General features: G+C 41.1%; 1 protein-coding gene across 1 annotated transcript in view; it reads right to left on the bottom strand.

The window, feature by feature from the left end:
• The window catches only part of LOC146990018 (neural-cadherin), a 325,636-nt gene that overhangs the window by 234,213 nt on the left and 74,132 nt on the right, over positions 1-17,291 (bottom strand). The window contains exons 2-5 of the mRNA XM_085767491.1: positions 13,219-13,416; positions 9,846-10,071; positions 7,188-7,392; positions 1,705-1,816 (exon numbers count right to left, since the gene is read on the bottom strand). Coding sequence (XP_085623617.1) covers positions 1,705-1,816; positions 7,188-7,392; positions 9,846-10,071; positions 13,219-13,416 — 741 coding nt within the window. The remainder of the gene's footprint in view (positions 1-1,704; positions 1,817-7,187; positions 7,393-9,845; positions 10,072-13,218; positions 13,417-17,291) is intronic.

Here is a 17,291-nt window from a genome sequence, read left to right as displayed (position 1 = left end):
ATTTGGGTGGAAATGGTTAGAACCTGCGGACTGCCGCTTGCAGCTATATTTTTGAAACTATTTTCCTTGTGCCCTATTACCCTTGCCTAAATACTAGCCTTGCACCGAACCACTCACATTGTCCATGCACACCATCTACTCAGTTTGCTGCTCCTTGTTTGTTGTGATGAGGCCAACAGTGCTCAGGTCATTGAACGACATGAACCAAGACTGAAAACTAACAATGATATTGAGATGATCAACTGAAATAATGGTAGCACATTTCCTCTCCGAAACTCCACCAGTTTACACTGATATAGTAAAATTGTCTGTAATAGTAAAATCTCTAATTTTTTTAACTGTGTCAAATTTTTCCCCATTGTGATAATTATAGTGTTGAGAGTGGTTGCAGTGATCATAACATTTACGAGCAATGTTCCTTTCCAGTGTTTCCTTTTTTTTTTCCTGTTTCAGCCTCCAGTCAAAAAAAGTTTATTAGGCTTCAAGTATCACTATAAACAGAGAGATCCCGAGCTGCTTTTCAAGTGGCAATACGGTCATGCAAATTTCACATTACACTTATTAAGTCATCAAATCAATCAGTCACATTTATTTCAAATAGATATTGTAGTCACAGAGAATTGTTTCTGCAGAGTGCAGAGGGACAGAGCAGTGTGAAATGCTTTGTTGTCAGTTTCGCTATTAGTCTGTCAGAGACCTAAAAAAAGACCGGGCTCTTCAGTCACACTGTGACAGATCAAATAGTGATAAGTCATACCCACACCACTTACCATTACTATTTCCTCTGACGCTTAATGAAACTTAAGATTTTTGTGTGGAAACTGGGTCATTACAGGGAATAAGAGGCCAGAGCAGCTGCTGCACTGATGGAAGAGGTGGTATATTTCACAGCTGCCACTGCTGACACCTGCTCAGTTTCCTTACCAGTACCAAACATGTTAAAGAAGTTCATATGTTGCAGCTTTCCCCTTAGTTAGGGTTGTGATTGATGTCTCCTGTGTTGTGTTTATCAAGAAACTATACTTTCTCTGTTGTGTCTTTTCTTGTACTGAAGTTAGCGTGCTCACTCTCGGCTTCCGTGCTCACCACGGCGGCCCTTCTACTCATTGTGTCATAGCCCTCGAGGTTCCCGTTGCCAGTGACGGCTGGGTATGGACGCTTCAGGGCCTCACTTAGGTTATACTCTTTTTCTTTACTACTAAGTGTGTAACCGCCATTTCTCCTGGATTGACGGCGTCCAGTCGCTATGTTTTATACAAGCCCACTATGCTGCACGCCCAACTTCACCTGTGCTCTGTCATTGGCTGGGGAAAACACAGCAACTCCCCGCCCAGACAAGTTCCAACATCAAAACACAGGCAGAGGGGGGCTCTGCAACCCCAGTCACCACCACACATGAGTAGAAGCCCATAGATAGGTGATGATTAAGCAGGATTTCCTTTAATTCAATTTAAATATTACCTACAGACTTTACCTTTAACAAGTTAAATAATACCACAAAAGCAGTGTCCTTAAGTTTATGGAATGGACAACACAAACTATAAAGAAAAGCATATCCAGTTGAATGAATAGAAAAACATTGCAGAAGATATTTTTCTAACATCACTTAATGTTGTGTGATGACAAAACTGATGATTTCAATGACAAACAATGACGCAGTGTTATAGATAAGACATAAAGCCAGTCTTTGTGTAGATGTCTTACCTTGCAGCAGGGAGGTTGCTGTCGTCACAGTCTCTGGGACACCATCCTTGCTGTAAATGGACTGGAGGAACTCTGGGACACAGTCATTTTCATCCACAATAACAACTCGTACCTGAGAGGTAATTGAGAAAGAGAGAGGAGAAAAATTGAAATATGGAAAAACACATGGAGGAAGTGGGGTTAAAAGGGGGAGTTGACATGGAGTGACTATTCCGCCAGTGTACAATGTTCCTGTTTTAAAAGGTGCATCGTAAATAGGCTATGTGAATTTGTAAACAGACGTGTAGATTTTTTTTAATGAGAAAAGATTGAGAAAAATAAAACTGACTGCAGTGGTTTTGCATTGCTGATCATGTGTTCCAGTGATGCTGTTCTTTTATGTACATGTGCTAAAACTGTCCAGGCAAGCGCAAGAGGAAATTTTGAAGATTAAAAGTCACACTGGTTTGGTGTTATGAAAAAAATCAAATCTGGGATTACTACTTCAGGCACCATCCAGAATTGGTTTTCTTTGGGTCCGGAGTCTTTTTCATCTGCTAGTAACCCAAATTAACCCTATCCCCTATAAAAGGAAGCCTCATCTAAGACTACTCCAAAGGCATGCCCTGACCCTGTTCCTTTTGGTTTATTTACCCCTCCTCCATGAGGAAGCTGCTGCAGAGTCGGCACTCTAGTCCCTACAGTGGGTCAGCAGAGAATGCATTCTTGTGCAGTTCTCAGAATCCCTAAGCTAACAAATGAGTGTGGATCAGTGTGAAAAGATGAATTTGTATGGTGTGAGCATGTAGGTGCGTACGTGCGTGAGACACTGTAATGCCGTTCGGTTCATTAGGGACATGAAGGCAAACACAGCAGCATCTACCAGATGTTGACTGCCTGATTGCAGCATTCAAGAGGAATAAATACAGACACGGGCCGGCAGCCGAGCCCATCTGACCCCACACCCATGTGTTCAATTCCAAATAAACAGTGGTATATACACAAACACTACAGATCGCTCTCTGATACACACACACGCACACACACATAGTGAGTGATGTGTAAATACCACTGGTATTAAGTCCTGCTAGGTAAGATGAAATTCTGTAATATCAGTTAATCCTTCAGCAAAGATCAGCTTCGAAGCAATGGACAACAAAATAAAATCTGACCATGTCCACTCCCTGAGGTGATTTGTGTGTGCTTGCCTGTGACTGTCAATCTTTATTTGCTTGTGTGTGTGAGAGTGAGCTTATGTGCCAGTCTGACAGGGAATGTCGAGGGTTCTGTTAGATATATGAACTTACAGTGAGTGTGTGTGCAGGCTGAGGAAAAGCAAGATTGAATGAGAAGAGAAGGGAAGTCAGCCGTAATAAAGCAAGATGAGCTTAAACACACGCACGCTGACATGTGTGCGCACACACACACACTTGGGGCAGCTGCAGGCAGGTCTCAGGCTGGTTAGGTAACTAATGGTGCCGATGAGCTATCACTCCTGGAGGGAGAAACTTGGAAACTACCTGCAAATTAAAGTCATGCTCAGTGGCTCTGGTCCACACAAATACACCACCTCCCCTCGCTGGTTTGACAGAGACAGAGTTTTGAAAAGCAGAATAACATCAAAAGCAAAAAAATAAAAGGGGGGCGACAGCTACGCAAATTGAAAGTAGGGGAATTTTTCCCCAATGCTAATGCTATGCACAACTTTAATAAGAGAAAGAAAGAAAAACAAAAAATAGAGCCCCTTAAATCATGAGGTGCCAGCTTACTGGATCAATACAGGCTGTTTAGAAAAGGGATTCTGAAACAAATTTCTGACAGAAAATTCTCTGATAAACAGCTGCTTTTCTCTGGGTAGAATAAGCAGTTCAGCTGTCAGTTGCTATTACTGCATGTCAAGCAAGTGTCTATAACCTCTGATATAAAATATGAGTTATGAAGGCAAAATGCCAGACAAAAAAGTACATTTTGGCAGGGTCACAGTCACCGACTGTAAATAAAGACGTAGTACGTAGCATCCATGATGTCAACCATGGGTTTCTAAAGAGCTCAGTGTGTGCTGCTTCACCATCACCATCGTCACCATCTAGCCAGTGCATTACTCGTCCTCACTCATGGCTAATCCAGGCTGATGAGGGAGGAGGGACATACGTGGAGCAAAAAATCGCCCCAGTTGTCATTAGGGAGGAAAGTTGCTATAGACACTAAAACTGTATTTTGTACTTAGGTTTAAACATGTTTTATTTCTGCTCGAAAGTTGGATATTTTAGCACAGGAGTATTGACCGACTGACTCACTTTGGAAGCCTCAAGTGGTGATTCAGGGAACTGTAGTTTTTCTTTCATCCTGCATCTCTTTGTGAGTTTAACAGCCCAAGTGTTATCAATCCCTAAGTACCAGAGAGGTAGCATCAGTGAAGTAAATGTCTATAGGAGGGGTTAGGTTCCATAGTAGCATCACAGTGTTTAGCCAACATGAGCCTTTGCCCCTTTTATAACTTCCCCAAAAAGGTCATATGAAAGGCAAAAGAAATAAGACCTTGTAGGAATTTTAACTAGAAGATTATATTTACATTCATATGTGCTTCTGCATACAAGTACTGCACATGTAATTACCAGCCACTAATTGGGCAAGTAGAGGTGAGGACATGGCAAGGACAGCCAAGGCAGAGGCAGAGCTGACAAGTTAGTCTGTTGAATAAGAATGGAGCAGTAGGAAAAAAAAGACTTTGAAAAAAGAAACGTGTTAAGTATCACTGTTGTTTGTTAATAACCACCTCATTGGTCTGCTGGTCTACTAGATGATGAGCCCAACTATCATCTTGAAAATGTTAGGAATTGTATTTGTCAATCTGTGTTTGTAGTATGGCGTCACACCCAGACCTTCCATAAGGGATTGACAACGCAAGCGTGCATTTATCCAGAGGAAAAGTGCTGTGAAGTCCACTCTTGCAGTTCAGTGCATGCAGTTTTCTTTTATTGAACTCTGAGATTGTGATGGATAAGCCCACTGCTTTGCTGCCTCTGAAATCTTCTGTCCTTATGTCACTAATCTCGTATCGTATGTTTCAATAGTTAATAAATGACTTTCAGTGATACCAGCATCCATGCTTTAACAACCACACCTACAGTAGTCTGCAGTATGTTTACCTTGATTTCACACACAAAAATAGCTGTTTCCTGTTGGAAGACGACACTGTTCACTAAAAAATATATATATTTTCATTAAATGACAACAAATGATGCAATTTTAATCAATTTTTCCTTTCTGATTGTGTGACAGATTTTGATTCATGTGATTTTAATCATTTAATATATTCCGGATAAAACCCCATCGGCCCAGAGGATATTATAGGCTATCACATAACATGGAGCATTGGAGCCAAGGCACTTTGAAAAGATACTATGCATATTACTTTCAGTAACACAGTGGGGATGTAAATGTGAATGAATATTTTAACAGATTAATGTGTGTAGCTGAATGTGGATCATGCCTTACCACATACCATACACTATATAAATAAACCACTTAAGCTTTGTTGCAGCCGTTCAACCCTCCATTATCCCCTCAACTGTTCCAATGTGATGCAATGAGTGATACTGTAATTCTGTTCACTGGCAGCAAGTGTCAGTGCATTAAGGCACATAGCATCTGTAAAAGGCTTACTCTGTCAACAAGATTAGCCTACACAAAGCCATTTCCCTCTGTTCATACAGAGCAAAGAAACACTACTGGCCAGTAAGCCACTGATAAAGATCACTTACAGCATTGTCACATAACAATGACAGATAGTCATAGTGGAGGGGGGGGGGGGATGGGCTGAAAACAGCCCATCCACTGTACACCAGTCCCACAAGACATCTGTTTACCATGTAGCTATACTACCACAGATTGTACAGCACAGCTAATGGTGAACTTTCTCTCTGTCTTTCTCCAGCTTCCTGGTCACACCTGCTGTGTCCTTCCAGAAGAAAACAATCAGCTACAGCCTCCCCATCAATCTCAGCAGTCTCTTCTCCATCTCAGCAGAGACTGGTGAAATCAGCCTGACCCGTCCTATTGACTACGAGAGCGACCAGCATCGTTACTTGCTGCTGGTGCGAGCCAGCGAGGGTCTGGACAGCATGAGCAGCTTTGAATGAGATAAATAGCTATTTGTCCAGCAAATATATTAGCCTTAGGTTTGCCTTAAGCAAGTCACCCATGGGCCCAACTGTAATGTCAGGCTGAAGGGAGCATTGGTTTGCTGCAGTTATTTAACCTATACACCCATGTCTCCACACTTGTCTCACCTATTGGTCTATTTCTGGATTAGCCAGGGGAGGTCGAGTCGGAGAGCAGCCCCCTCCGAGCTTCAAAGCTACTCCTCAGAAACATACATGTTGGCCGACGTCATGTAAATTGTACGGTTACACTGCCCAGAGAGACATGCTATGGACCAAGGGTTGCAGTCTACGGGGTGTTAGCTACTCCTCGCTGATGGGGTAAACTTACTCTGACTTCGCAGAGCAAGCAGATGTGCTGAGGAGCCTGATTGGCTCAGGGCTTGTGGGAAGACAAGGACACATACCAATTTGCTGCCATTTTTTCCCTTTCTTTCATTCTTTCCATCTGTCCTTCTCCTCTCATCACTGCATCCTGCCTTCCTCATTTCAGTCCCCAAGATTTTCTTTTCTCCCCCTTTGTCTCCAAACAAGCTCTTGGTGCTCTGCAGTCCACAGAGGCCCACAGCAGAGCAGTTGAGGACAGATCGGTTCAGCAGGACATGTTTTAGCCTGAGGCCAGAGTAATGATGGAAACCAGACCAGATGCTTCGATGCCAGCAGCAGTCAGCCGCTGTTCTCTCTCACCTCCTGACAACATGAGGAAGTCACTGGGAATCCCAGAGCAGTCATTCCACACAGAGACGTCTATTTGGGTTTGACTGAAGACAATGTTCATGCTAAAATGGATATACAGTTGTTCTTTAGGTTGAGAATTTTATGGCTCACTTACAATCAATTCAGAATGAGGGCATCTGATAACAACCCGACACAAAAACAGGGCAGTCAGGAGGTCCAAAAACCAGCCGATCATTTTAACTGCAGCATTCACAACCATTATTCTATCCGGTACAGCAACAGTAAGTCAATAAAATTAAATCTAGCGGCATCTCAGCAGCCTCAGTGCACATTCACCTCAAGGATATCTCAGAGTCTTTATGATCATCTGTGGTTATTTTATTATCTGCACATAATCAACATTGTGCACCACAGTTCAACAGCTTTCCTCCAGCCAACTTTCCCAGTGCTCGCTCAGTGACACTGCTTCAAAAGTAGACAATAGCATGAAGTACATATGGCATGTTAAGATGAAGACCTGTCAGCTATTGTTTTGTTTGTAGTGTGGTGTACGACAGTGAGACAACCTTGTTTTGTGAAAAACCTTTGAGTTTCGAAAACTATCCAGTCATTAAATGTGTCAGTGGGAACGTGACTTGGAATTCACACTGTTCGTGCACTAACCTCTGCCGCGCTGCTCATGCTGTCCAGACCCTCGCTGGCTCGCACCAGCAGCAAGTAACGATGCTGGTCGCTCTCGTAGTCAATAGGACGGGTCAGGCTGATTTCACCAGTCTCTGCTGAGATGGAGAAGAGACTGCTGGGATTGATGAGGAGGCTGTAGCTGATTGTTTTCTTCTGGAAGGACACAGCAGGCGTGACCAGGAAGCTGGAGAGAGACAGAGAGAAAGTTCACCATTAGCCGACTGTGCTGTACAGTCTGTGTAAAACAGATGTCTTGAAGGATTCTGTGCAGCGGATGGGCCATTTTTACTATACAAATTAAGTTAAATTAACCATAACCTGAAACTTTTCATCACCGGACCTGAAGAACATGTCAGGAACACGGGCAATTGTATGGATAATGACACTTGAATGAGATAAAAGGGCTTTGATGATAACTGCACTAAGCAAATGTTGTTAAACTAGTACAGAATGTGTTAACACTGTACAACACTGTTTTAAACAGACAATAAATAACAAAGCAGAAAAACACCATTATTGTAGTGTCTGCTTCAGATATTCTGTATTCAGAAACATGTGCTGTATTATGCTTGCATGAACAATAGCAGTGCCTGCCATATTGCAAACAAGCTGTTGCATCTTCCTCAGAGTTGGCCCACCAGTGGGTTTCAATATGACCACCTATGGCTGACAAAGGCTACAGGTTAAATCTGGAAACACATTTGGCATTTGGCGTGTGTGTGAAACATGTTTCCTTTTCATTCTGGCGGGTTAACAGGTTAGAGCGGACCCACACGGCCTGCGTGACTGCATCTCACCTACTTTCTCATGTGCCATGCGCGTGTTGTTGATGTCATTTTCATCATAGCACCAACATTATATTAAAATGAAAAAATTATATGAATATATTTTGAATCACTGTGGCATGTGGAGACAGGAGCAAAATTTACTGACATTTTCTGTCAAAAATAAATATGAAATTAATTTATAATGACAAGAAATCCAACATTGCAGTAGTCTGCAAACTCCATGGAGAGAGATAGAGTCTCAGCCCAGAGGCACCCGGTGTGAACACACATAGCTGCCTCAGTGCAGCAGATCGGCAATGTCTGCCAAGACGCCAACTAAACAGAATCACGCAGAGGAAACCAGAGTTGACTAAAGAAGAAGGACAAAGATGAAGAGCAAAGTGTACTCCAGTATGTGCCGAACAGACATTAGTAGGTTAGAATGTAAAGATTACTTTTATATAAGCTTTGGTTAGAATAACTCTGTGCTTCATGGATTAAAGTAAAGAAGGACTGACTGAAGTGTACTGTATATTGTATGTGTATACAGCTGTATGGTTCATCATCATTCACAGAGGTCATTCAATGGACTAAACAGAAAAAACAAACATACAAAATAGAAGTTGAAGGCCTATAGGAAAACATGCAGAGTGTGAAAACACAGAGGATGTGTTATGTATGGAGTGGAGCAAAAAAGAACTCAGCTGACTGGAGGTGGGAAGAGTGTGCAAGGTCTTATTCAAAATGATCAGACTCATTGCAGCTCACTCTGATCTACTTTTGTGTATTACATTAGAAAATACTTCACTCACTAAAAAATTCAGTAACTTCTTTCTTCAACTTTTGGAGACTCTAAGGGAAAAAGTGTTAATTTTACGTAATATGATCACTTCAAATATACAGTATATGACTGAAATATAGACCTTAGTGGAGCAGCCTAAAGTGGAGTAGTGTGGAATAAGAAAAGTGACAGAAAAATGATGGATCTAAGAACAAAGTAAAGAGTAGAGAAACGGAGGGCACAATAAAGTCAAACACATTTCTCTCCAGTGTCCAGCAGGGTATCACTGAGTACACTAAGGGTGTACCGGTGGGGGCCTTACAGCCATAAAATGCTGAGCTGCGTCGCTATTATTTATTGGATGTGCTATCCAACTCTTACACAATTTCCATGATGAAATTAGTGTAAACAACAGACTGGAATATCCACTTTACTGGTTTGCCAAATGTGTCAGTCACACTGTAGAACCTGGAGGGGGTTAATGAGACCAATTCAAGGACACTCGTCATCATAACTGCCCCACTGTACTCATACCTCGGTGTGTTTGTGCGTGCAGGCCTACGCAGTATAATGTATGAAGCCACGCAGGCGTGTGACATGAATCTTTAAACACATATCACACTGATGTACAATGATCTCATATGAAGAGTGCAGAGACTGTTCATTACACCCACCGCTGCATCCGTGATTCAACCTTTACAATGAAACACTATGTAAGTGTGTGCATAACTCAATGTTTCGCAGCAGTGCGCTTACTAGTCTGCTATATATATAATAATGCACAAAACTAAATGTACCGTGTTGATAGTTCCTTAAAACCCACTGAGTTTCGCATTCAAAGTGTAAACTGGAGAGAAGATAGGAAACCCTGTGTGCAGTGTGCACAAATGTATATGGTGACAAGCTTTTTTTTTTTTTTTTTAAATATAAGCTGTAAGTGAATGAATATCACTTCAGAAAGACAATGCCTGAGAGAAAGATGTGTGTGTGTGCGTGTATAAACCACTTCTAGTGGGAAAATTTGAGTACAACAAATTCCTTCTGCATTTGGACCAGGATTTATTTTTCTGTTCATTTGTGTGAACTCACGGCTGTCCTTCAGGGGTGTTTTCAGGTATGGCGATGGTGAAGGAAGCATTTGTGAACTGCGGCGGTCTGGCTCCAGCCACCACGGAGACCACAGCGGGTGCGCTGCGGCTGCCCAGCCGGTCAGCGGCCACCACTGTCAGCAGGTATTCCCGATCACGCTGCAGGGGGAGGCCTGTGGTTCGGACCTGGCCGCTCTTCCTGTCTACTTCAAAACGACCATCGCCACCTGCAGATAAAAGCAATGTGTTAGCTGATTGGAGTTTGATGAATCATTTTCTTTTCTTTTTCCTTTCATTGCTGGAAAAACATGTTAAAAATAGAGAGACATAGAGGACATTGTGACTGGGAAACAGGGAACAGACAGACAGTTGACAACATACAGTCACAAACAACACAGTGTATATAAAGCAAGACGGGGGGTGTAATTGAATTGTTAAGGGTAGAGTGTGTACACACGTACTGTATATTGAATATACTAATAAGTAGAATAAGAAAATGTAATAAAGTTTGGTAATAAGATTGCAAAATATTATCTTTTCAGCCAGTAATATACTAATAATAGTAATAATGAGAATGACTACAATATGTATCATAGTAATGAGCAGATACAGTAAACTACTGTACAAATGCAGACGATTATATCATGATGCACAAGTTTATCTGTGTTGATCTTTAACTCCTTCTCCCAGACTTCTTTCTGTGTTCACATTGAGAAGTACTTTCAACCTGAAAGCAAAGAGTAGCAGGCTACATAACAAGTGCTGGACGCCTAACAACCTCTCTCATTTACAGCTCAGAGTCAACCGGTGCAAAGGACTACAAGGTAAGATGGGGGAGGTGTAAATTCTTCTGTCTCCAGGAGCTGTCAAAAATACTGTAAATGTGTGTTGAGCATGTGCCAGTGAAGTGATAAATATGGCTGGACAGTCAGTTTTACAAGTCAGTGAGATGTGAACTGCAAAAAGCAAAGTGACTGGAAGGTGGATTTTAAAATTCATGGCTTTCGATGTAAAAAAAACATATAGTTTAATACGATTTTATACCAACTATACTGCATTCAGAAAGGTTAGCTCCATATCAAATATCACACAAGATTGCATCCATGAAATAAATAAGCCAAATGCTCCAACAGCACGGTGAGAGGTGTGATTAAACCTTTAATGGGTAAAAAAATCAATACACACCAATGAAAAGTTTGGTCTAGACACTAACATCAATGTTTATGTTTTGTTTTTTTCCTTCTAATATCTATTGTCAATTCATTGCCTGTCATCCCCATGGGAGAAACTGGAAGACCGTCTCTTTATACAGAAGTTTAAATGGGCACAATAAAACAATAAACATGGAAGGCAATAAGAGAAGAAATTATTTCCCATATAGAGAAATGACTTAGATTACTCCGGGAAATAACAATATGAACTACACTAGTCTCCGACACGGACTCAAATTTAAAGGAGCAACAGATTTAGACTTGATTCTTTGTCATGGGAAACATTAGAAAAAAGTGTTGACCATTATACAGTCTGTCTGTTTCCTCTGTGTCTTACTCCTGCAGCAGTTGCCCAGGATGGTCAACATAGTGCAAAAGGCCCAACACGAATGCAAAAGCAACATCATGAATCTAAGAGCAGCAGCACAAATGCCAGGGGACATTAACTTATGGTGGATGGGTGGACTGTTGGGCAGTGAAATTTGACAGACAGTAGATTCAAGAGATTATGATTAGAGTCTTTTTCCAACTCAATTTAATTGGAGATATTTTACTTACAAAATCAATTTTTCTTGGATATAAATGAGATTCTCAGAAGGCTGTACATTCAACCTCTGACCTGGTGCATTAATAAAACCACTAATGTTTATCTTTCAAATGGACCCAAAGCAGTTACACTGATGCACACTGACTAGTCCAACAGTTTAGTCATGCTAAAGATAACAGATGTAAATGTGGGTTTTTTAATGAACCCCAGTGCAGCAGCTACACTGTGTGTGAACAGGTAAACACATCGTCTTCTTCACGTTTCTCTTAATGTTGCTTCTGTCCAGCTCTTCACTCATTTCACAGTGTTTACATCTGAGATGCAGCTACCAGTCTGTCTTCAGACTTGCTGCTCACTTCACTGGACTTGCATTGTCTGAGTTTCTGTCTCCAACATGCAGAGGTGTGTAACCATGGTGACAACTTCATACTTGAGTCAAGCTAATTATGCAACATTGGAAACATCCATTCAGAGAAAAAGCTGAAGCAAAGGTAGATGTCAGGAGAAGCAGACAGACAAGGCTGCCAAAACATAGCTTTTTCGTTTCCAGCAGCACAAACTGTGACTGACTGACTGACTATCAAGTTTCAGTGTAACCACAACAGGGATCAAGAAAACTGTCAGAACAATGAGTGATGAAATAAACTTTTGTATTCATGTTGTGGTTTTCATATTTGTGCCATGGCCTCATTTGCTTTGGTGTTGTTGCTTTTGATTATAATGTGTTCACCTGTCTAGGCCACTGTAGTATCGTCACAAACCAAGAAAAAACCTAGCAAGATTTTAACTGAGACTTCTAACTCATTTTGAAATGAGAAACACATTAAGAGGATGTTCAGAGTTTTTCTATGCAAATCAGTTCAGTGTCTAACCTCAAAACAAGTGCACTGTGTAAAATTACACCCTTCATATCATCATAACTGAAGTGTCAGGGCTTTAGGTAAAAATCTTTCTGGTTATAAGCAATATCACGTTATGATCATATTTAGCATACTGCGTTTACATGCAGAGAAACCCGGCTATTACAGTAATATCCCTGTTTTCATGATAAATACCAGTATCCCTGTTTCTGATTATTATACTGTATATTTAGCAATGGAAGAAGAGAGCAACAACGTAGTATGTCCTCACCTCTGACCACTGTCACTGACACCACGCAGGACGAGGGAGAGGTGGATGAAAATACGCAGCCGTGAATGGCGGTACAGGGTTGTGATAATGCAGTTAGTGGATTCTGAGTGGAGGGAAACTTTCAGTGCATCTTTTCATCAACTGTGTGATATATGTGACATATAAGGTGTGTTTTTCTTTCATTGCCCGCACCTGCACAGATAGTCGCAGCTATCAGAAACCGGGATAACACGTTTGCATACCACAGTATGGAGTTCTCCAGGTAGCAAAACTGGGTTTCTTAAAACAGGGATACTGGCCTATCCGTTTCTGAAATCGGGATATGATGTTTAGGCTACATGCACAAACGCAAAAATGGGATACTCAAGGTCTTGACCATCTCACACCTACCCAAACCTCAAGTTAGGGACAAAAGTGTATCCTTGCTTTACAATATAATATTACACTTCAGGAAACAGAGGAGAGAAGGAAAAAATATAACCTACCATCAGACAGGAAATACTCCACTTCACCATTATTGCCTTCGTCCCCGTCCTGGGCATGTAGCTTGTAAACCAGAGAGCCTGCAGGGGTGTCGGGTGAAACCACAGCAAGGTACGGAGCAGGAACCATGCTCCACTCGGGGACGTTGTCGTTCACATCTGTCACAGTCAACTCCACTCTGACCAAGTACCACTCTGAACCTGGGGAGGAAACAAAACAAGGAGAAAAGTTTAACAGGGTTCATTTTGGCTGTCAAACTGGTGGTGGCCAAACTTTAATGCAGATGCCATGTCTGATAAAGGTAACCTTAAATAAATGTAAATAAACACTTTTTGGGTTTCTGGGAATAAGATTCATCATGAGGAACACACCATGGCGATGTTTTTCTGCTTGCAGCAAAGCTTGCAGAGCACACAGAGTTCAGAAAGGCATACATACATATTTTAGCATGTTAACATTTTTGTCAGCAAAAATGTGTTTGTGTTTGTCTTAAGAACTTACGAGACATTCACACATGCAAAGTCACATTGTTCTGAAACATATGTTTGCGAAGATGGAAAGAACCGATAGAGACATTGCTCTGTCACATTCACTCTCACTGGCACCAGCAACATGTAGCAACAAAGCAAATGGCAGCTCAGTTGTTTCTGTCTTTTTTAAAGAGTTTCAAGGATCCTTGTCACACACAGACACACTAAACAACTTGGTGACAGATTTAGAAAAAAAAGAGAGTGAGGATGTGTTTTGCTACATTAATTTTACTCCACCTGTCAAAGTCTTTATTGCCTGTTGATTGGTTCTTTTCTCCCTCTCTCTCATTTTTTCATACAGTGATGAAGACCTCTGTTCTTTCCCAGCAAAGCACAACTACTGAATTTGACGTTCAGCAAAATACAACCTGCTGTTCTGCTTCAACCAGCTGTGCTGCCCAGGGAAACACAGGCTACGACCAAAGACGCACTGAGATCAGATCACTCAGACAACATTTGGAGGAGGGCTGGGACACATGTAGCTTCATTCTTTTTATAGGTGCATTCTCAACCACACTGAAAGATCAATTAAATTTATCATAGTGTTTCCTGTATATTGATTAACATGTGGAGGCCAACAGACCTGCTAGGATAAAACCTTATTTCATTTTAATGTTGTGTTCAGCCCATCAATTACCTCAAACCCTCTTTTCCATGCTCCCTCTTTCTTTGTCTCTCTCTCTTTCTCACACACATAAACACATTGGCAACGGACCCATCTGTCATATTCCATCCAGCTAAAAACAACCGCGCACACGCAAACAGAAATGATGTACATGTTTATTTGCATACAGAGCGGTAAAAGTGAGATTCGATCACAAGTTGTCACTCGAAACACGTGTGGAGATGCATTCTAATATGTAAAACGTCAGAGGAGGAACAGAGGAACTCGCAGGAGTACAGAGGATGTATGAAATGAGCAGAGCCGCCCACATGTGATTGGATCACCCATGATGAATGTTAATGTCAGGTGTGAACAAGACAGACGGATAGATAGATAGACTGACAGAAGGATAGATAGACAGACAGACAGACAGACAGACAGACAGACAGACAGACAGACAGACAGACAGACAGACAGATAGATAGATAGATAGATAGATAGATAGATAGATAGATAGATAGATGACTTTCCTCTAACATAGCAAATTGATTACATTTTGGGCTGTTGGTAGAGCAAAACAAGTAATTAAAAGAAATTACTGTGATTATGTTTTTCTCCTTTATTTTTCATATTTCATAGGCTAACCAAAATATAGTCATGTATTCACAGAGAAAATAATTGACAGATTAATTGACAATGAAAATAATGATTGGTTGCAGTCCTAAACAGTCTCTGGATTGTCTGGCAGCTAAACAAAGCGAAGCGCTGGTGCACTTACACACGTATTAATAATGAATGAATACCTTCGCTGTTCAAGACAATAAGGTGGAAAGCAGTCATTTCTATGTTCTGGTATAGAATTTGTGTAAGCATGGGAGAAGCAGGCCATACCAAAAGATGTGATTCGTTTTTGGGATTAAAATCTAAATTAGTTTAGCGGTCTCAAAAAACAAATACCCCAAATAATAAATTATAAATTACATAGTAATCACAGACAATACTTAAGTCATCCATTGTTTTCTTCTCAGTTGCTCTTATTCAGTTGTTTTGGATTCAGTTCAGCTGTCACCTGCCTCCTTTTCTTTGCTGAAGCCCTGCCCTGCCTGCACCCCTGGTAAACAGCAATCATATATTGACACTGGTAAAACATACTGAGGGGCCATGCAGACCTCATCAGAGCATGGTGGTGTGCAAACGCACACACATGCACACATGCAAAAAAGATGCGGCACAGCGGTGTTTGCTGGTCGCAGCAGGGAAGTGGGGGAGTAATTTCTGGGCTGGAGCTGGAGGATTGCTCTCAGTTGTGTCAGTATACCTGCTGAAAAAAGGGCTGATTCTTCATTGTAATGGTTATACAATATAATGACATCTCTATATTTCTTATGCGCTTATCTGCTATGGCCTGCACAGCAGGTCCAGATGATGACTTTCTCCATATTTTACTTTCTCTGTGCACACTAACAAACCCAAGTAGGGAGATGAGAAGAGGCTGTTGCCTGTCCAACTGAACGGTAAATGATGAAACGATGTCGGGAGGTGGAAAGAGGTGTTAAGGAGAAAAACAGAAGTGTTTTCAGAGTGAAAGGGTGTAATCAAGTAGGTAGAGCACTGCAAGAAAAAGAAGAAAGAAATATAAGAGTTGTGAGTTGAGTGTCGCATGAACAGGATTAAGAGCGAAATGCAGAGGCTGAGAAATGACCCTGTGGTTGTTATAGAAACAGCAGAGCAACGAAAAGGGGAAGATGGAAGAATTAAGAAGAGAAGGGAAAAAACAAGCAAGCAATTGCATAAATCAATGGCATTAGAGAAGAGAGGGAGCAAAGGAACATTACAAGGAAAAACATAAGCGGACATCAAAAGAAGATAGAAAAGCTGAATTAACCAGGCACATATTACAAAAAAAAAAAGATATAGCACAACACTTAACTCTGAGGTTGAACCAATGTGTTTGTTGATGATCTCTCTCTCTGTCTGTCTCTCTTACTTTCTCTCTCTCTCTCTCTGTCTCCCTCCCTCCCTGTGGTCGCAACAGATTCAGAATTAATTGGCAAAAGGACAATGCAGCTTTGGGGAAGAAGGGATGGCATTACCCAGATAATAAATCACTGGGCTAATATACACAGCACTATGCCAAAATGCATCTTACAGCCACACACATGCACAGACACACGCGTATGCACTCACTTCTCTCTCAATAATAACGATCATCAGTGGATTAGTGGCTAATGAAGGACAATAGGGAGATACAGCTTGGTGCTATCGCCATCCCTCACACTAATACATCTCACTAAATCTAATATGTTGTAATTCCGAGGAAAAAAGTGGACCTGCAATTACTAATAGTGCAACAAAAGGGTTTTTTTTTCACGGCCATCGTCCTCATTTGCCCCAATACAATGGGCTGAAAGTCAAAGCATTGTAACATATTCCTACTGTATATCCCATATTTCCTCGCAGCTTTCTTGTTATCTTGTTGTTAGAGCATAGAGCATGTGTAGAGTCTTGAAACCTTGTGCACAAACACCCCTAATGAAAAGTGGGCTTTGCCGTGGCTGCATTATGTTCGTGGTAATTGATTTTTGTCATGATCGGAAATCTTAAGTGATGGATAAAAGTTGCAATTTTCTTTTTTGCATTTCCTTTTTTCTTCTTCTATTTACAGCAGACATCTTAATTTTCATTGCAAGAAAAGCACAAATGGAAACATTACAGCCAGCGATGACTCTTATGGTAATAATGCAAATGTCAAAACGTCTGCTTTGTCACAGCCCAAACAATGTGGGATTTTTGAAGGCGATACAGATATGACTAATTGTCTTTCTTTTATACATTACAACAAAGGTAGAGTGCTGTCTAGAAGCAAACCAAATCTGTTCTCATCTTTAGTTAATTATATCTATTCTTAATTGTTTTTCTTTGACAATTTGTGTGCTTGTTC

This window comes from Trachurus japonicus, chromosome 3, assembly GCF_045865225.1.
Source record: "Trachurus japonicus isolate A0001 chromosome 3, Traja_1.0".
In the NCBI taxonomy this organism is placed as follows: Eukaryota; Metazoa; Chordata; class Actinopteri; order Carangiformes; family Carangidae; genus Trachurus; species Trachurus japonicus.
Note: the sequence above shows the minus strand (reverse complement) of the source record. Positions and strands in the feature narration are given on the sequence as shown.